The sequence below is a fragment of the Centruroides vittatus genome, unplaced genomic scaffold (assembly GCF_030686945.1).
Source record: "Centruroides vittatus isolate TY-2023 unplaced genomic scaffold, ASM3068694v2 contig_166, whole genome shotgun sequence".
Lineage (NCBI taxonomy): Eukaryota > Metazoa > Arthropoda > Arachnida > Scorpiones > Buthidae > Centruroides > Centruroides vittatus.
The window spans coordinates 1,513,560-1,536,456 of NW_027121006.1; the positions used below are offsets into that span (position 1 = coordinate 1,513,560).

Consider the following 22,897-nt stretch of genomic DNA (forward strand, 5'->3'; position numbering starts at 1 on the left):
GAATTGATTAAACGGTTGGAAACCATCGTTCAAAAAATTAATTCTGACTTCAATATTCAATTACATGTAGAAAATTCAAAACACCAGGCATACAATAATATAAATTGATTCTCTTTACGTTAAAGGTCACGAAGAAAGATAAGAATTCAAAATAAATAAATGTATAAATATATAAAAGCGTAGAGAACTTCCTTTCGTGCAGACAATATTCAAAATTTTTAATGTCATAATAATATATATATAAATCATAAATAATTCGTCATTTATTTCTAATAAATATAAGAAAATTATTTTAACAATTTACATAATAATAATAAATATAAATAAAATCGATGATGTGAAGTAAATTAACAATAATGATATATGAATTTCATAACGTGTGAAATTTAAATATTAAATTAAAAAAATCCAATTATCAGTTGCGTAACTTTCCTGGCAAAAAAGTCAAAATTATGTGTAGCGCCATCTATTACACGGTTTTATTAAAGGGTTTTTATATTACTAATTATTATGAAATGGCAAAAATGTTAATTTTAAAAGTAAAAATTAGTTTTGTAAAACCAGTAAGTGGGCCTCCCTTTATTTTCCACTTTATACCCCGTCGGACTTTAACTTTTTATTTCTAGACGTTTCAAGGTCACTCCATTCCAAACATGTGAAAATTTTGGGTGATGTTTTGACCCATTGCCGTACTTTCCCTCTGTTATATATATAACATTCGAGAAAGTAAAATGACACTTAATACTACTAATAATCATATTTTAATTTAAAATGACAATTTTTGAATTTTAAACGAGAAACTGACATATTTTAAACATGTAATTGACACTTTTTGCATTTTTGAAAGTGAAAATAACGGCCAAATTTTGAAAATTTAAATTCTAAAACGTCATTTTTTTTAATTTTAAATTTTTAAATTGAAAAATTCGAAATTTACAAATCAACAATAAATTAATTTTGACGCCTAACAATTGAAATTTGAAACGAATAATTCGAATTTCAATTAAAATTTATTTTCTAGAATATAAAATACTACAAAATATTAAACATATTTTTCATTTAAATTAATATGAATAAAAAAATTTAATTATATTATATAAAGACTATTTTGAAATCAGCACGCAGAGCAATAAAATCTTTTATAATTTACAACTTTTGTAAGAAATTTTAAAGCTATTTTTACGTTTTTTATGCAAATTTTAAAGTGACTTTTTGATATTTTATCGAGGTAAAACCGTAACTGTTAAAGGTTCTGCGGATTAATTTACGGCATGAAAAACCATGAATATTTTAAGGTAAATATCTGGCAAGTAAGCAAATAATTTAATATTTAAATTTTAAAGCATTTATTTTGTAGTGTTTTGTACTCAAATACAAGACTGAATGATGGACACGTATCTGTTGGTTGTTACAATTGGATCTCAAATCAAAGAAGAGAAAAATGTCAAAATAACAGTTCCTAAGAGAGTAAGACATTTCCTCTGATGCAGAAAATATCCTCTGGGAAATAGTTTGATCAATATTTAATAAATATATAAATGACTTCATCAGAACAGAGAAGAAAACAAATTACTGTTTACTATAACAAGTTTCTTTATGATATTGGTAGGCAAAAGAACTTACAAACGGGTGAAAAAACATCGTATAAAATTATGAACAATTAAAAAAAATAAATTTATTTCATCTCCTGATTGCATTTTCTTCCTAAAAAGTCAAGTTTTCTTGATAAATTTGTATTTTTTCAGTCTTCCGAACATAGTGAAATTAGTAAATTTATTCAATTCTTCTCCCCTTGTTAACATTCAACAAACTTTTCAAGCTTAATTAAAATCTATTTTTTTTTAATTACAGAGTTTAATTTTTAACTTTTTAGCACAAAGTTTAGGCCAGTAAATTGTATTAATTAATCATAAAAATTCTGTAACGACTTTGCGTGTGTAGAATGCCATATGAAACTATATACAGTATATATAAGTTAAAATGTAGTGTTAAGTAAGGCATTAAGATGAAAAACATGAGTAGAATTTTGAGTATCTAGAAGAGTTCGATAACTTTTATATGGGTTTTGAACGCACTCGAGCGCATTAAGCGCACTAAATAAACATAAAAATGTGTGTTTAGAAGTCAAGATTTATCTGAATCCAAATTTATGATCCTGAAAATTGTGTTTTCTTCCGTATAAACAATTGTTATAAGTGATAGAGAAGATTGAAAGTAAAAAAAAAAAAAAAAAAATCAAGAAATTAAGACTCATAAAAACCATTTAACTCATAAATAAATTAAAATTTGGCCATTATAAAACATTTAAAAAGTCACAAAAATCTATTTATGATCAGCAACTCTCTAAAATTAATTTAAATGTAAATCACTTTAGATCGATTTAAACTGTAACGAGAGAAGATTTCAAACGTTTAAAATAGAAAATGTACAACTAAATATTAAAATAGTAATGATAATAACAGAAATAAAAATAAATTCTAATAAATGTACATAATTTTTCACTGTAGAAACAGCAGAGATAAAGAAGTTTTAAATTTAAATGTTTTACATCCGATCCGGTCGGAAATCACGTGTTAAATTGCAAATCGAAACGTTTGAAATTTGAAATTTTTAAAATGTTCAGAACGTAGCACATCAAATAGCTTGAAATAAAGCTAAAAAATAAGTATTTTTTCATATCATCAATTAAAAACTATCGATTGATAAACGAGCATTTAAATTTTCCTAAATGATTTTAAAGTGTGTCAAGGTATTGGAATGTGCTCAAAAGTCACGTGTTAATTGGAAAGTGACATGAAACGTAACTGAAAATCACGTGCATAATAGAAATTGACATGAAACGTATCTAAAAGTCACGTGTTTTAATAAAAATAGACATGAAACGTAATTGAAAGTCACGTGTTTAGTGAAAATTGACAAAATAAAACTGGCAAATAATTATTTTTAATTATAATTTAAATTTAATAAAATGTTCTGTGTATTTTTTTATTTTTGTAAAATTGAATACTTTTATATAAATTTAACAAAATAATGATGTAAAAGAACATATCGAAATTTCATAAATGTAAAAAGTTTCCGAAATCAAGTTACAAGCGAAAATATTTTTGTGATAAATATTTAATGATTTAAAATTCTGTTATTTAATTTATATTTTAAAATTAATATTTATCGAGAAGAAAACATCACGCCATCGATTTTTCCTGAAAAATTTAATAAGAGATTATCGAAATGAAATTTTCCAAAATTTGTTATCCCAACATTTCACAAAAAAACTTGTTCAGGTTCCAAAGAAATTTCGCTAGAAAATATTTATCGAGTTTTTATTAAAATCGATTAAATTTTGAAACTAATAAATTAAATTTAAATTCAATTCTCATGAAATTTAAATATTTAAAAACTACAAAAATACACTTTAATTAATTAATATTTTTTAAGGATGTTATTGATCCTTTTCGGAGCTGAATGAATATAAGGTAAAACTTATTTTATTTTATTTTTTTGTGAATACGAAATAAATTCAGTAAAACAAATAATAGGTTTTGATTTACGTTATTTTTATATAATTTTCTATCATAACATCAGGGACTCATTTCGAATTTTGGGCCCTTCAATTTTAATAAATAATAAATTTAGTAATGTAAAGCCTTAAACTGTGCTTTCGTAGCATCTTATATTCAATTCCGATCCTATATAAAACAATAAATGGCCCTTTTCTCATTTAAAAATATGAAGTCCTTCTACAATGAGAGGCCCTAAACCATGGTTTATTAGCATTACGTTACTTTTTTCTAAATGAAATAGAGGGGGATTATTTTTTCTCCACAAATTAAAAACAAACTTGGTGCCCTAAACTGCACCCTCCTAGCATGACCCTAAACTACAGATTCTAGATAAATCTGTCCTTCATAAAATACTAAACTTTGCCATTTCTGGGTCAAGGTCCTTAGTACAAATCCCTGTTGGCATCTCTAAATCTGGCCCTGATCCTAATTACCAAAGACAAGCAAGAACTAATCAAAATGTCTTAAATTTTATCTCGAAGGAAAGCACGGAAATGGCGAAACCATTAGCCATTTATTTTCTGCAGAAAAAAAGGACATTAGAATAAGTTTAAAGTAAAAATTCTAGTTTAATTGATGCAACTAAACGACCCGAAAACCCCAACAGAGAAGCAATTCAAGTGAACACAAATTTATGAAAAAACAAGGAAAACAATGTATATTGCTAGGGAATTTATTATTATACGGACATAAATACATTTCCTTATTAAATTTTAATACTTACCTTAAAGGATTTTTAATAATTAAATATGACATTTCCCGAAACTTCAATAACCCGCAGCTGTTAACAAAATAAATCTTGAATCTTTATTAAATTTAAATGATAATGCAACTTTCATTTTAGCTAAAAAAATAATGAAAAATTTAATTGGAATTTAACTATAAATTTATTTATTTTGTAACCTTAAAAAATCCACTTAAAAATTATAAAAATTTAAATTTTATAACCCATCCCACGGACGTAATTTTAATCTTTTGACAATTATTTCATGCCTTATGATCAATATCTTCAAACTAATTACTGTAAAGAATTAATGTAACGTAAATGCCGAAGACGTTATTCAAATGTAAATTTAAATTATTAATTTTATACAATTAAGCCAATTAAAAAAATTTAAAAAACTCGGTGTTTCGTGAACAGCCAATAGAGGATCAGTATTTGAATTCAAAATTTAAAATATTTAGCCAATCGAAGACATCGATTCGAAAATTTAAAAATAAATAGATTAATTGATTGAAATTAAAACAAAAATCATTAAATTAAATTAGAAAGATAAACTTATTTATTTAACATTTTAAATTTTAAAACATATTTATTATTAATATATAAATTTTAATTAGTTTTATACGTTTATAGTAGAAGCGAATAACAAATAATATCCGATACACAAATAAAATTTAAATTAAATATCTTAAATATTTAAAATCTGACCAATCACACCAATTATTATTATTATTTTTAAACTTATTTACTTAATTAAAATGCATTATTTATTAAACTATTAACATCGATACAGCATTGGCACGGGCTGACAACACTAATACTTCCAACACAATTAAATATAGTGTTATGACGTCAACGTTAATCATACTTGATAGTCACGTGGGTGAAACGAGTGTCTTTAATGGCTGCTTTCTCGACCTTGAAATTGGACAAAAGGAGGAGCAAAAAAAGGAAAAAGTCATTCATATGTAAAAGATGTGGTTAAGGATAGAAATGTCAAGAGAAGGGCTGAGAAGAAGCTATAAGTGTCATACGTGAGTGGCTTAAGCTACATGGCCTGTGGCACGTCACCCTGTCACGTGACTACAGTAATATCGGCGATCGAAGAAGTGACAAAACTTATTTTGTTACACGAAATCGTTAATTTTTCATAGTAATATTGAAAAGGAGAGTTATGAATTTACACGAATTTGTAAAATAAATATTGTATCCTGGCAACAAACTAAGCGTAAAACATTTTATACGAAAACACAACTACAATATCACAATGATATGAAAGAAGTTACACTTCATACCTGGTGATAGCAAGCACCTCTATAAAGATATATTGAGCTGCCCAAATGCCACCAAATTTGACATTCCAGGACACGCAAAGCTTACTTCAGTGAAAATTTACTATCAAAACTTACCACTATGGCATTTTTGGCGCTACAAGTAAGGATAAAAGACGATACGTAAGTTATGTAAAAAGCGTAATTTATCCATGACAAGTGGCAAATTCGGCTGCCTTAGAGGACGGCATCACACAGCACGTGAGAAACGTCACACAGGATCAATTAGGAGTCTGCTCATCGCCTTTAGGTGTTACACTTTCAGAATGGGATTATATTGAGCAGTATTCTTTGAGTTGCTGAGGGCTAATATAGCATAAGTGTCTTCAAAAATAAAATGCCCGTTACTTGCAGCGCCAAAAGTGCCATAGCGACACATTCGGGTATTAATTTTTTAAATTAAAGTGTGTTTCGCATGTCACGAAATGTCACCATATCACATTTAAACTGCTAAATTCCTTCTAGATTGATTCAATTAGGGTTATTTTAATTACAATCACACAATACACGATTAATAAAATGAAGTATCAGTTTTATTTACCAGGCGATTTTATTTTTATTATTTCTCAATTATTAATAGTTTTGTATGATATTAATTTACCTATTGACATAAATGAAATACCAAGGTAAAAATCATTTTGCTGGTTTTAAAAGGAAGTGATTATATTTCTAACTAAACTTGATAACAGATGGCAGCACAAAACAGCAAACACAATTGTCTACTTATGTAAATTTAACAGCAATAATCCTTGTTCTTGTGGGCCAGAGGCGTTTTTGGCAACTCAGGCCTTTACGCCGGAAGAGAACAGAGTGGGAAGAGTCGGCCTTATAGAAGACAGCCAATCCGAGAAGACAGGTGAGAGGTCACGGACGCGACCAAAGTCGGCCTTATATGAGGCGGCCCCCGCGAGAAAGGGAGATAGAAGTGCCTTCCGGGAGGACTTGGGGGGAAGCTGGCCCCTATTCAGGCGTCATATGCAAGGAGGAAAACCCGGAAAAAACTCCTGCTGCCAACTCGTCCGAGTGAGGTTCGAACCTCCGATCGAACTCCGGTGTTTAGGGTCTGGTCTCCGCCAGAATGAGCGGAGACGGAGGCCACTCGCCCACCGGTGGGGCCGCATATAATCTTTGTCATAAAATTAAAAAACAAAAAAGTGTTTTATTTGATTTTATAGTTTTAAATGCTTAAAATATCCCCAAAACCAATCATCAAGTAATATATTTTAAAATAGACTTATTAATACCAAGATATAAATTAATATGTATTTTTAATACATATTTTTTACATAAATTTGAATTACTTTATGAACATAAACAACTTAAAAGAACAGCAGATAAAATCCAATAAGGAACTTACATTTAAATTCAAAATTTGATATTAACTGTAATTGGTCAGAATTTGAAATATGACCAATCACAACTATCGAAATTTTAATTACAATTAACTCAATTAATGTATATGAAAAACATTTAATAATTTATTTAAAGTAGATTCACTTAAATATTCACATTTAATAAGTTAATTAGAAAATTATAAGGGATGTGAAAATGTGTAAACAACACGTAATTTGAAAAATGAGGAAGGAGTTATTCGGGAAATATTCAATATTTTCGTATAAAAAATTGAGAAGTTGCAACGATATTAATAAAAATAAAGTAAAAAGCATTGAGAAACTTATCTGAATGAATGAATACAGTTAAGTACATCATCATAGTAGAGTAAGTTGAAACGTATTTGAAGTTTCGACTGGAAAGAGCCAAGCTTTTTACTAAATTAATTCAAAAAATAATAATAAAATTTTTTATTGGACCTTAAAGAAAAGATTTTATACATTTATTTTTTTATTTCTATTTTTATTTTTTTCAGATAAAAATGGATTTTAATACATAAAACTGAATTTTATAAGTAGTGATTTTAAGTGCCCTTACTTAGTTTTAGTCATGTTTATTTTTATTTTTATTACGTAAAGTAGCTTTACGTTTATTTTCAAAATGACTAAAAACTGTTCTTCCCCTAAAACACACTTTAATAAAAAGGAAAACATATTTTTTCTTTTATAAAAAAATAATAATTTTTATAACATTCAAATATTAAAAACTACTTTTAGAAAATTTTTACGTATAAAATACAATATAACCTGTCTAAAACGGAATCTGATATAAGCGAAAAACCTGCTTACACGAGAAAATTATTGAGAAGGAGCGATTTTCTGTTAAGAAAAAAACCTGTTTAAAACGAACATCTGCCAAAATATTCGGTACCGGTTTACGCAGGTTTTGCTGTGATTAATTTTTAAAAAATTTTAATTAATGAAACTCTTTCGTTAGTTTGTAAATACATTTTATTAAATCTATAAATATTAAATAATGTTTAATATAATATAAACTTAATTAAATCGCTCGTCGTAACAGAATAAACAAACGAAATAATTCTATATTTAAAATTAATTTAACGTTTTAAAATTATTTAAAGAAAATAAAATACTCGAAAATTATATGTATTTATTTACTTTTCGTTTAATTAATATATCATAAATTTTTAAAATTTTATTCATTATTAATCAGTAGATTTAAAGTTTTATTTTACAAACAATTCATTCATTTTTATTTTATTAAAAAAATTTAATTAATAAAATCAACATTTATTAATTAAATAATAAACAAATAAATTTATTTGACTGTGACGAAAGAATTAGAAATTCTTCTGTCATTTAAACTATTTAATAACTTCTATTGGATGAAAGCTAATTTAAATCTACAAATAGGAGAAGAATTATACCAGATGTGAAATTGATTCAATTTATTACTGGTTAGACAAAACAAAATTAACAAATCATGTCGGAGGGGCGTGGCTTAACTTCTCAAATAGGAGGAACTTGGAAAACTTCCAAGAAGTGCGGTATCTTTGAGTAACTTCCTTTGTTACATGGTAGTTTTTTTTTCTTGCGTAATAATTGTAATAGAAAATTAAACGTGTTTAATTTTTTAATTTATAATTTCAATACAAATTAAAATTTTATTTATTAATATTCTTAAAAAAATAAAAGTGATTTAAATAATATAATTTAATACATTGAATTTACAATTTGAGATTAAATAGTACATTACACAAGCTAAATTTTGTTTTATAACATTATTAGCCTCATAATTGATATAATTAAATTAAGAATTAAGTATAATTTGCAATTTAATTTTTTTTTTGATCCAGAAATAAATCACCCAGATCTGTAGATAGGATTATTGGATAATATAAAATACATATTTTTTTCAAATAAATCTAACATCGATCGTAAAGTACTGTAGCTTACTCGCTTTGTTTCTTGTTGTATCCGAATTATATTACTGGTGACACAATAAAAGTAAGTTTTATATTGTTACCTAACGATGGAATTTTTACTAAAAGACTACAACGATCTATAATTACTTTTTAACTTTATTATACTCGTATTATGGTTGTAATAGGTCGTATTATAAGTGAACAAATAAAACTTTAAATGATGTGTAATATGCAATATTTTAAATTGAGTAAATAAAGTAGACATTCCTTCCACCCTGGGCGTATCAAGATGCAATGTAAGCTGTATATAGAAGAGTGTTTACTATGTTATAGATTAAGTTTATAATTTTAATCTATACTTTTATGTTAAGAATTTGTAAATTTACACGCGGATAAAGGTATAATTTTGTAAATAAAACAAACCTGTCCAAGACGTAACTTGAATAAAACGGAAACCTGCCAAAATATTTGGTACCGGTTTACGCAGGTTTTACCGTACTCGTAAATTTTTGACAAATCGACATAATTTACAGTATTTCAAATTACAATAATTGTTTGATAACATTTTATTGATTTTTATTATATAAATTGTAATAGATTATTCTATTCTATATGAAGACCTTATTAATGCTACCAGTTAAAACTTGTTTATGCCAGTAGTTAACCTGTAACATATTTCACTGTCTTAATGTATTTCTCATTGTCTTAAATACAATTGTAATAATTTTAAACACGGTATGTTTAATTGTATAAACTTTTATTTTTAGAAATAATTTAATTTTCTTTTTAATAATTTTAACTTATCAGTTTTATGCCTGTCATAAACGAAACTTACTCAAAACAACTAACAATAGAAGCGACACTCAATTTCCTTCTCCAAATAAATCGCTTTCTTTATTTTTTATTTTATTTTTGTTTTCTTTATCTGAGATAGAAATAGAAATTTCTTGTGATAGAAACCACATAAAACAGAGTACACAAAATTTAATCGAGCTTCAATAAAGATAGAACCAACTCTATATATAAACATCACATCACAAGAAACAATTCAGGCAAATTAAATCAAATATTCGAAAACAAATACAGTAAAACTTGTCCATAACGGAACCTGCCTAAACGGGAAGAAAATGCTTCGGAACGGAGTGATTTCCTACGTTAAATAAACCAGTTCAAAACGGGAACCTGCCAAAGCGGAAAAACATTCGGGACAGTGCAACTTCGGTTTAGGCAGGTTTGAATTTTTTTTCAATTAGTGATTGATAACACCAGCTGCAGTTTTATTATTTATTTTCCATATAAAAGATTAAAAAATATCACTAAAAAATCGAATCGTAATTAAGGTAGATATGAAAATTTATCTCTTTGTTTGCTTTTTTTTATTTCGAGTGTTCTAGTTTTTAATACGAAAATTTAGTATTTAACTGATGATAAATTGTGAAACATTAATATTATTTTTTTAAATTGAAAAAGTTTTAATCCGGAAAGTAAAAAACTTTTATGCAAATTTTATCCTTATATTTTTCATTTTGTTTAATGACTTCTTAAATCAGAAGATATTTTAATTAAAATTTTGTATTGGTAAAGATATATTCAAACATCTATTTTTTCTTCAATTTTTGAGAAGTTTTTTGAGGGTATTTTTGTCATAAATCCCGAGCATGAGACTAAATTTTAAATAAGTTTTCTGAGACGAATAAACTACTCCTTAATTCACTATTAAAATTAATGATACTTTTAATTGTCAAATATTACCTTCCTGGCTATTATATGCGGGTTTAACTGGGCAATCGGTCAAAAAATGACCCCCAAAATCTACATTTTTAGAATCGTAGGGCCTTGAAACGTCAAGAAATGCAAAAAACCTTAGGGATATATTAGTGTGTATGGAGTAATAATTTGGTATACATTCTTTAAAGCTTAATAACTCCTGTTCCTTTTGTTGAAACTTTCTGGGAAATTAATTAGGGGATTAATTAAATTTTGATGACTGAAGATCAAGGGGTAAAGAGAAAAAAGGGGCGAAAGTGTTATACCTCGACTGGGGTCGGACTTCGTGAAGTTTTGACGCGTTATTGGCATTTTTATTTTTTGATAAAACTCTTCTGTATCAGGAAAATTAAACTATATGCCATTTTATAATGATAAATAATATAAAATGATTTTTAAAATAAAATATCGTAACAGATGGCGCCACAAACAAATTTTACCGGGAAAGTTGCCAACTCTTATTTGAAATTACACTCTAATTCTGTATTTCCTTATATTTATTTACTTGAAACTATTATTTCTTTGTGCCATTTGTTTTCTTATTCATAGTTTCGAAACTACTGCATTGTTTACTGTTATCATTTTGGAGTTAATATTTTAATAAGGATTGCTGTTTTCTACTACTCCTCTAATAATAACTTTTTAAACTAATAGTTTCTTTTTATTTTTAAAAAAATATCACATTTTCTGAACTTAATCTTGATAAATTAATTACATAAAATACTCTTCCTGCAAAGTAATTTAAAAGTAAAAAGTTAAATATAGTTTGACAAGGCTGCATCATGTGTTTTTCTCCATTACTATTCAAATACGACAGTATCAAATTTTTCAATTAAAGTTTTAGCATTACATTGATTCTTTAATTAACACTTTACAAGATTAGAATTTTCTTATTAGTTAATATATCTAGAAATAAAATATGTTAAGTTTTTATGTATTATAACGGAGAAAATAAGAAAATGGAATATACAAATGAATTACAACTTTGTAATAATGTAAAAACTTTCATACAAATTTTATTGTTTATAAAATTTTAATTTAAAACATTATTTATAAGTTATAGCCAATATAAAACTATTTTATTAGATAAAAGTAGCGTCAGCCTGGTTAAGCAAAGTAAGAATTACGTCTAATTTTGGTCACCAGGGACCCATTTAGAAAACAATATCATTAAATCCTACGTAGAAGTTATCCCTGTCAAACCACGTTTGGAGCCCTTTACATAATTCCCCTCCAGTCTCTATAACAGAAAAAACCAGCAACGAGTTGCTTAATTTCCCGGCAACGTTTAAAATTTTGGTGGCGACATCTGTTATTTTTTATTATTTTTAATTATTATAAAATGACAAAAAACTTAATTTTGAGGGTAGGGATGGATTTTATAAAAAAATTGTAAATCTAATAACGAATAAAATCATCATTAAGTTCCATCCTACTCGAGAAACGATACACGACCCCCTCTATTTCTTCACCCCGACGATCTTTTATTACCAGAATTTAATACCATCAATCCCCTAATACACAAACTTTTCTGCAAAATTTCAGAAATTTTCGATAAAAGGGTGTTATTAAGCTTCAAACAGGGTGAACAAAATCATGCCCCTCACACACATTAACACCCGTACAAACAGAAAAAACCCATTGTTTTTTGTATTTGTCGACGTTTCAAGGTCTTTCGAGTCCAGAAAATGTAAAAATCTTAAGAGGGAGTGAGTTTGTGACCGATTGCCATACATTTCATCTGCTATATAAGTCCCGACTTCTATCGAGATGTTAAACACGAACTTCTCTATCTCCTCACCCCTCGATATTTAATTATCAATTAAATAGCACCTATGACCCTTATAAACACACATACGTATCCGCTGAATTTTTTCCTTTATTTTTCAAAATTATTTTTGGGTTCAGGGGTCTTAAAACGTAGAGGTTTGTAAAAAACACGGAGGGTCAAATTTGATACTTTTTTGTTATGTATACATAACAGCAGGAAAAGTAAAATAAACCAACCATTTCTATCGGGTTTCTTTCTTATTTTTTTCGAAAAGATGGACTAAAAATAAAATTTTGTACAGGACACAGGAACAGCTAGTTATAGTACTGTATAGAAAAATACATTAAAGTAAGAGGGTCGTAGAATAATTTTTAAAAATGTGTTTATCGATTTATAAAATATATTACTTAAAGTACATTATCATTTTTATAATTTTATAATTCTACAGATATTTTAAATTTTATAAGTGTATATAGTGTATATATATATATATATATATTATATATATATATATATAGTTATGTCTAAAAATACATACTGTATATAGACATACTTTTAGAGGTTTATAAAACTTTTATATATGTAATTGTAAAATATTTAAAAGTATTTTCGATTAGTTTTCCATTTTAATTTTTTACATTTGGTATTTTGATAAAAGTTATGAAATGCAGAAAAATGCTTTATTAATATTTTAAAATTAGGTTTAGAAATATTAGATATGTTTCATTCAAATTGCTAATTACATACTTTCCAATGATGTATAAAGAAGTTATACTTCAATTTTGTAAATACAGATGAAATAATAAAACACTTTCATTAATACTTTAATAGGATAGTAAAATAAATAGTTAATGTTTAAAAAAACGTAAAAGTAAAATAATGAGTAGAGTGTCTGCACCGTGATTTCTTTCATGATGCGAGGCGAAGCGACGGGCCAGAAAGGAATTAATATCGATATTTGCCGAGTATTTTGTTTTGATAATAAAAGTTGACATTCTCATTTCGAATAATGAAACTTTGAATCTTCCGACAGTTAAAATATAAATAATTAATGATGTCTTACAATTTATTCGTAAGTGTTAAGAACATAAAAGTCACGTATATTGAATACAGTTAAAAATAAAATTAGTGTGGGTGATATTTCTTTTTATATACTTAATATAACATTAACATTAATATAAAATGTTAAAGATCAGTTTTTATTTCTTTACATTAAGAGAATATTTCATTTTAAAATTTTATAGGCACTGTTTTTAAGGATGAACATTAAAGATGTAGAATATATCTATAAAATACATTATAGAGCAGTTATAAATCTAACATTTATGATTTACATGAAAGTAAAGCATAAAAGTTTAATTGAACTTAATTGAAAATAAAGTTTTAATTGGTAACGATAAAATAAAGCCATTTTAAAGAAGGAAATAAATGAATTCTGGGAATATTTTGGTAATTGCAATGTAGGCTATTAGAAATTTACAGTAATTTAACTCCATTTTATAATTTATTGATGTGTAGTTAATAGACACATTAATTATTCATGATACAAAATATAGCTACACAGTTCTAATGTTTTATTAATTGAAAATTAAAAAAATAAACACGTGTTACACAAGTCGAGTTACAAATCTCAGAAGATATCCTTGAAATGACTGAAAGTAAAATAATTACTAGCGTGTTTACATCATCACTTCTTCCATGATGTTCGGAATACGACGAGAAGCGATGCGCCTGAAAGAAATTAAGATCGATTTTCGCGAAATAGTTTGTTTTGATAATAAAACTTGACATTTTCATTTCGAATAATGAAATTTTAAATCTTTTGAGAATTAAAATAAAAATAATTAATAAGATCTTACAATTATATTTATACTGTAATTACAGTTTACTTTCTGTGGTATTTCGAGACTAATCAGTGGAGCGTTATAGCTTCGTGGGGTTGAAGAAAATTTGAATTAGAAAACCCCATATACAGTGTTGAATTCAGACGTATTTCTTCTGGAAAATATTTTATTATAAAATATTGGTTTTAACCCCAGACAATCGCCATTTTCCCCATAGGATAACGTACTACTGAGACTATTAGGCCTATAGAGTGTGTGTTTGTGTGTATGCACATAACATCCATTGTTATTAACATGAATTTATACATGCACATAATTAAATAATACCTACATAGGTTTTTTTTGGGGGGTTTAAAAGTGACTACATAATAAATTAAACCAGCAACGAGTTGCTTAACTTTCCCGGAAACATTTCAAATTTTGGTGGCTCCTTCTGTTAACATATTTTATTATTAAAAATAAAATGGAAAAAACTTAATTTTGAGGGTAGGGATGGGTTTTACAAAAATTGTAAATGCCAATACGAGTAAACGTAAACGAGTAAAATCGTCATTAAGTCCGACCCTACTAGAGATAAACACGATCCCCATTATCTTTCCACCCTTTGATCTTTAACCACCAAAATTTAATAGCATCGATTCCTGTAATAAACAAACATCCCTGCAAAATTTCAGAAATTTTCGACAAAAAGTACAGCAGTTAAGCTTCAAACAGGGTAAACAGAGTTGTGCCCCACCACATACACTAACATCCATACAGGAAATAACCTTCGAATTCTGTATTTCTCGACGTTTCAAGGTGTTTTAAGTCCAAAAACGTAAAAATCTTGGGGGTCATTTTTTGTCAGATCGCCATACTTTCCCTGTGTTATATAGGCTATATAACAGCCGGAAAGTGATGAACTTTTTGCCTATGTATGAAAACTTTTGAATCACTCTATAATTAACAATAATGAAAATAATTATTGTTTAATATGAAATTGATAATAATAATAAATGAAAATGAAACGTCATTTTACTATCCCGTCTGTCTACCACAAGGTCACTTTTACATTTAAGCAATCGTATCCTTCTGTTTAATAATTTTATCATGTTTCTCATTAAACACCGGTCAAACAATTCTTATGTATAATAGAGTACAACTAGCAATTACAACTGTTTTCCTTTATGAAGTGATAATTACGTGATTGTTATCAGTACTTGTTACACTACATTTTTATAACCGGTTATCATTCTAAATTGAGCGATTATGTATTCGATTATTACACAATTAAAACGTCTATTATTATGTCACGCAACCTTTTTTAAATCTTAAAGTAAACAGTAATCAATCTAATTATTACGAAATCAAACAGTCATCACGTTTAATTGTGACATCACTGCAATGTATATCTTTATAGCAATCGCAAAGCTAAAGCGATAAGAAAAAGGCTATAATTACCATATTAAACCGTTAACAAAGAAGAGACGATAACAATACCAGTGGCGCCATCTATTAACAAAAATAACCATTAATTTTCTATTGATTGTTTAAATAGCATTTTGTATCTCGTAAATTTAATATTTATTAAAACAATAAAGTAGAATTTAAAGCGCAATTAAATAATTTAGAAAAAAAAATATTATATGTGTGATTAATTTATGACTTTGGTAATATTTACTTAATTATTTTTGACAATTTAATTGAGTTTCTGCTTATAAGAGATAAAATTTTAAAGATTAATGGATTCTAATTGAAATTATAATTACGTTTTTAATTTTTTATACATATGTACCGTACGTTTAATTCTTTATGCAAATGAGAAAATTTATGCTTTATTCACTAGTAATTTTAAATTTGTCTTTTTATTTCTAATTATAATGCAATTTTTTAATAATAGAATTGTAATTTAAATTTTACATTAATTTTAAAATTTAAATTTAATTAAATTCTTTGAAAGAACAAAATCTTTTGTAATTTATGTGGTTTCAGGTAAGTTAATAGTAAGATTGACGTAGTTTCAGGGGACATTTAATGTAATGTGTATGGTGAGAAGAGTAAAAGGCGGTGCTTGTAGGAAAAAAAGGGTAGTTTGTATGGTGAAAACAGAACTAAGGAAAGAAAATACGACATTTTAAGAAAAATACAAGATTAATTCATGCTATCTAATTTTAAAAGATTAATGTTTAAATTACAATATTAAATTCGTAAACAATATCGTTTAAACTAATATTACTCGATTTATATTAATATAAAATTTATTCTAGTGTATTTTCTTTAAAATATTTATTTTATTTTAGACTACAATAAAGAATTTTTTTATGGCTTTGTGATCTATTATTTTATAACTGGGCTATTATATTCTGTAATATATATATATTAAATGTGATTATTAGTAATAACATTTGATACTTATGTTATTCCATTGAGAATGTAGACTTTCTGAAATCTCTATATAAATTCTCATTGGCCAAAATTCTTTTGAATAATACAGTTCTTTCATTAAGAATTTTGGCCAATGAGAATATCATATTTGTGGATAGTCAGTTAAACGTAACACACGAAATAATTAAATATTCTTTTACATAAATAATAATTTAGATTTTATGAACTAATTTACATTGTTTTGAGTGAATTTACAATATTTTGTTTTACACAGTCTCTTTATATTCAGATTCATGACATATGCAGTACACAACGTACTTCATGAAGTAATCGTTACTCGTAATAGTAGTAATAGTATTGCTTTTCATAGTAGAGTTTTATACGTGTGAGGTTTGTTGAGAATATCGTGATGACTTTGAATAAATCCAAGAAGATTTAAGGGATGTTCTAACATATGACGATTTTCTGCTGCTTTTGGATGCAGTGACAGCACTTTCGTGGTGGTAGCAGGTTTTGATAAACTCGTAAAACATCTGTAAAAAGTGAAAAACTTCATCTATATGCTTTTACAATTTCATTAACTGGTGATAAATTCTTTGAAAATTGTGGAAAATGTGCACGTAGAAACTTACCTTTGACGTTTCTTTCTGCATACTTTTCGACATAAACATGTATATAAAAGGATTGTAAGCTGTGGCACTCTTGCAGAATAAAGCAGCTACGATTATGTATATACGAGATAAGGAGTTATCAATATAAGATTGCCACAAACAAACTACGGCATAGGGGCTCCAAGCGATGATAAAGCACCCAGCTATTATAGCAGTTAACTGAAAATAGATTACAAGATGTCAATGAATAGTAAATATATTTTAAGACTTTATTAGTTCAATATTATGTTTTCGTGTCACGATGTCATCGAATTTGATTTATAACAAAATTACACCATTACATCAGGTTACAGCAGCAAGAGTTGAGAATTCTGGCGAATTAAAATTATGGCCTTACCCCCAAAATACTTTATATTACTTCCATTGAAGTTCTTTATATTAAACAATACATTTTGTGAGGTACTCCGGTATTGGATACTTGCCTAGAATTAGGCCTATCTGATGCCTTCTCTACAGGCGTGTACTGTGTTACAATACAGACCTATATTGGGAAGAGTACAGTATATAGCCAGTACTGTATTTCAGTTTTATAATAAAGTACTAGCTTATTCTCTGATAAATAACTCTTAAATAGAAATGTAAACTTCTTCTGTGTCAGTAGGGAGTTGAGGTGTTTTTATTGATGTAAATCGGTGGAATTAACATTTACTGCTCTTCTAATTGTAAAGATAAATGTTAAATATCGTAAAATTTGCCATTTTTCTCTTAAAAATATATATTTTTGTAGTTAAAAAGTAGCGAAAAGTGTTCTGTCTTAACAGGAATCTTATATTTTCTACTGTATCTCAGATTAATGAAAGTATGAATTGATTTTTAATTGTAATAATTAATGAAACGTGAGAGAATCAAGAAAAAAAAATCAGAAATTCCAGTTGAATAACGTTAAAAAATAAATATTTAAATCTACAAAAGCTAATTATGTAAGGAACAATTTCTCTGAAAGAATAATATATTAAAAATTTATATTATATTTCTTACACTAGACATTCTAGAAATACTAAAACTGGCATTTTTTTTTGTCTTGATCAGTTAGAAAATTAATTAAGTAAATTTGTTCAACAGAGATAATTAGAATAAAGTAAGAAGCAAGTAACAATAATTTTTTAACTTTAAAACATTGTTTAAACAATCAAGAACAATGGATAATCAATGCAAATCGCGTGAAGAGAAGGGGCAAGTATTAAAAATTAGCATGTATTGTTCAGTAATTGCTATTTAGGCATTTAAATTAGATAAATTTTAACAATATCATTAAAATCTTCATTAAATTTTATCTATTTGCGTATTTTCTGTCTCAATAATAAGTATTTAAAACTCATTTAAATGCTAATGTAAAGTTTAAATCGAATTTTTTAACCTTCAAACGTTTCGAAAAATATGCAATTATCATGCTTAAAATACATTAAATTTTGTAAATTTTATGTTTTTTTTTGAATCCTTATAGCCAAAAATAAATTTATTGATTAAACTTTACCGATTTCTTCAGGAAATAGGCATGAAAATACTAAAAATTCTTTGATTAAACGAAGAACAGAAGTTAAATTATCTCTAAAAATTGTTTAATTAATTATAAACGTTAATTTTAAAATTATTTAATTTTATAATTTAATTTTAATACAATTTTGTTAATTTCTTAACTAAATAATTAAAAAAATTGTAAACAAATTAATTATATAATAATAATAACAATTACCTAAAATTAACGAAACTGAAAGCGAATTTTATGTAAATTATGTAACGATTTAATTTGAAATTAACTAATTTATGATGCGAATTGTTAAATGCTGAAATGTGATTCGCTGATTTAAATCAATCACGAAATTTACCCTAGTTTTTAATTATTACGTAACAATGATGAGATTCGATTGTGACGTAATTGTTTATAAAAATTTTTGAGCGTATTTTTAAATAATTTCATGCAAAATGTCAAAATGCTGTTTTATATTTTTATATTTTTATAAAATAACCACGAACAATGAATACCAATTACAGCTCGAAATTAATTTGAAAATATGAAATAAATAAACAATTGTATAAATTTACTGAGGCATCAAATTTGATAATTTAATTATAAAATTCTGATGAAAAGATTTAAACGAATTAAAGAATTTAATAAGATTATAATTACTTATATATATTTAATTTAAGGTGTTGATAACGACATTATTTTTCTTAGATAAAAATCTTACTTTTATCATCTTAAGTTGTGGAGAAGTCACTTTCAGAGGTACTTGAGTTTTCCTATATTTTCCAATCGATAGATTGCCAACACAAAGTAATTTTTTCCTCAGACGTTTCACTTGAATTGTTATTTTCCCATAAGAAGTAATTATAACCACTAAATTAAAAAAATAATAATAATTAAATCTACGTAAGAAGCAGTAAAGATTTAGTGGAGAGTTACTTACTTAAGGGTAGAAAAAATACAAAAATAAAAGCACAAGTGATGAATATTCTACCCGGTACTGAGTTATCATCGAATGCAATTGTGCAGCCTACTTCGAACGTTTCGTACCTCCCCACACCAAAAAATGGTCCAGATGACCATAAAAGGGAGTATACAGCAGCGGTTATTAATATATAAAGCATTGTCCTCTTTCTAAACCAATAAACTGAAACGAAATGAAAACAATAGGAAGGTTTGTTATAATTTTCGCGTAAATTAACGTGCATATTTACCTTTTTCGGGGTGGCATATATTGACGTAACGGATAATTGCCAGTAAAGCGTGTATAGCCATGTTGTAGCATCCTAACGTTAAAGCTACGAAGCCAAAATATATGCATCCTAAAAAATGAAATAAACATGAATTCTTCTGTGATGTAATAATAATAACATTTTAAAATCATTATTGAACAGTATAATCTTCCTGTTAGTACTCGTATTATTTTTACGGGTGTAATTTAACAATAACTAGCACTAAAGCACCATAACACTCAGAAACTGGAGCTCTATATTGAAATTTTTACTCGTAATTGTCTGTGTGTAAAAACTCTCTTCGTGTATACTCTCATTTTAGCATTCTTCGAGATATGCATACTGCACAAGTGTATAGATAAAATATAGGGTAAGAATTCTAAATATATGTTTTGTTTGCAGAAGAAAATTAAAATTTCAAACATACCACAGTCCTCGCAGTGAAAGAATACACACGAGTCGATCTGAACTAGAAGGGTCTATCTCAGATTAAAGGGATGAATGGAGACATGTAATAAACGTTAAAATGAAGAGTGTGATAAAATTTGTAAAAAAGTAAATCAATAAAATTATTTATGATAAACATGGTATTAACACGTTTTAAAATGTAAGACAGAAAACAGCTGAAAGAGATCAGAGCATGTCTCAACGCCCACGTGTCTTCTTCCATCCGTTTCATTGAAATTTGCTTGCTAGTAATTGAAAATGTACACAAAGACGTTGAAGGTTCTAAATTTAACAGTGAAAAATTTTCATTGTTAAACGTAGAACCTTTCAACGTCTTCGTGTGCATTTTTTGGAACTTTCAATGTCTTTGTACGCAAAATTTTAGAACAATTTTCAAAATTGTTTTAAAATTTTAAAAATTCTTGATAGCTTTTATGTATCGAATTGTAAATTGTTATTCTTCAAGGCGCAACAATTCGTGAAGTAAAATATCTCTAGTACAATTACTTAAAGGACGTTACATTAAAAACGTTAGAAAAACTGGTAGTAATTTTCGCAATGAAGATAACCTTGAAATTAATTTAGTGATTGAAAATAAAAAATATAATCTAGAAATTAAATAAATTAAGTTATTCTATTCTTTGATCTACATTTTTTATGTTAATCTAAACTTCAGACACAAAGAGAAATGTTTAATCTACTAATAAAATTTTTAAAAATCAATAAAATATTTTATTAATTTATACGTAAAGATATAATAAAAACTACAAGAAAAAGTAATTTAATTGATAAAGTTTTCAATAAAAATAAAATTTGCAATTTACTCGAGATTAAAAATCAATAATAAAAAGTCTTAAGATATAAAAAATAAATGATAAAATAAATTACTTTAAAATGTTTTTATAGAAAGTCAAAAGTTATTCTTAATTTATAGTATCTTCAAACATTCATTCGGAAGATAAATACATTTCAAATGTAAATGAAATTTTATTTAAGTGATTCACTCTTAATTCCGATAGTAAGATAATCCTTAGCAATTACACAAATCAATATCCTATTAATAAATATTAAACAGAATAAAAAATGGATGAAAGTAGACGTATAAATTAAAAATTAAATAATTTATAAAAATAGAGAGTTCTCTTCGGATGTTTTTAGATACACTTTCTTAAGATTTCGAAATATTTTGAAAATGATTGGTTACAGATGTGACTGTCTTAACGTTGATTGGCTGAAACTGTTATAACGTAGAAATTAGGAAAATCGAGTACATTAATGATAAATTAACCGAAAATAAAATAGATAATTTTACATTATTTAATATTAATGCTTTAAGTTTACATTTATTTTTAAAAAATAACTCTTAAATTTTAAGATACCGTAATGATTGAAGATTATAGAGGGATCGAAACCAAGAGAAGTAGCAATGGACATAGGATGAAGAAGAATGTTGAAGAGTACATCAGAGATGGAAAGTGCAGCTGCACACCAATGAAAAGAGCGTAATTTTCTCTTCCTTTTTAACACCATCAGAAGAATAACATTTGAGATAAGAGCAACGCCAACTGAAAATATTAAACAAAACTAGATTATATGCAGATATATAAATATATAAAGAACGTAATTGATTTTATTCTGAATTTAATTCAACTTTGAACTTTTTAAAATTGTTAAATAAAAGAACGTGTAAAAAATAAATAACATAAAAAAATTTTAAGAAATATTTCATTATATTTAAAGTGAATTATATATATCACCCAGTTTAATAAATAGGATTATATTCGACATTTGAACATTAAAAATCTTTAAAAAATGTCTCTATGTATAAATATAGATATATAATATAAATTAAATCCGTATTCATACAATTTTATTTATAAAACTCATTAAAGTATTCATTTTCAAATATTAAAAATTACAAAAGACGTATTGGATACATTGTTTATTTTTATAGATTGAATTTTTAAGATAAATATACTTAAAACTTGATATAATAGTTTAAAATATAATAAAGTGTTTAATTATTATCTATTTATTTAACAATTAACTTACCTATTGTAATTAAATACGCGGCTATGAAGGTGTTAGAAATGGGAACGACGTGATCCAGAATGCGCGCTTTCCCTCGAAACTCATCCATTCTCCAGAAAGCCTGCTTTACAGGCGCAGGATGGTGACATCTGTTGATTGTAACAGCGACAATTACAGCAATTATCAAGGAAAAACAGAGAATTTGAATTTAAAAATTTAATTTTTGTTATCTTAATTGATTATTAGATAAGTGAACAATTTTATTATTATTAATATATTTTTTTTATAATTAATTTTATTAAGTGAAGTTTTACAACATTAAAAGTGATTTATTTCTATATTTTTATTGACCATTTTCGATTTTTACGACAGATTTAATATCAAATTTAATTCAAATGATAAATTCCAGAAGG

At 26.4% G+C, this 22,897-nt stretch overlaps 1 protein-coding gene across 1 annotated transcript; it reads right to left on the reverse strand.

Moving 5' to 3' along the window:
• Window positions 1-17,015: 17,015 nt before the first annotated feature.
• Window positions 17,016-22,620, reverse strand: LOC136968961 (opsin-5-like). The gene is made up of 7 exons (XM_067263037.1): window positions 22,506-22,620; window positions 21,833-22,018; window positions 19,998-20,096; window positions 19,718-19,927; window positions 19,499-19,647; window positions 17,271-17,468; window positions 17,016-17,171 (listed from the first exon to the last, which is right to left on the reverse strand). Exons 1-7 carry the CDS (start codon window positions 22,591-22,593, stop codon window positions 17,016-17,018), a joined length of 1,086 nt encoding a protein of 361 aa, XP_067119138.1. The 5' UTR covers window positions 22,594-22,620.
• Between the last annotated feature and the right edge of the window lie 277 nt (window positions 22,621-22,897).

Excerpts from the sequence above, each read along its gene's own strand:
- LOC136968961 (XM_067263037.1), bottom strand. The coding sequence starts at position 22,593 with ATGGATGAGTTTCGAGGGAAAGCGCGCATTCTGGATCACGTCGTTCCC. Across the intron at positions 17,469-19,498 it reads CACAACTTAAGATGATAAAA|TTAACTGCTATAATAGCTGG; the intron begins GTAAGATTTTTA and ends ATCTATTTTCAG. Across the intron at positions 17,172-17,270 it reads TGCAGAAAGAAACGTCAAAG|ATGTTTTACGAGTTTATCAA; the intron begins GTAAGTTTCTAC and ends CACTTTTTACAG.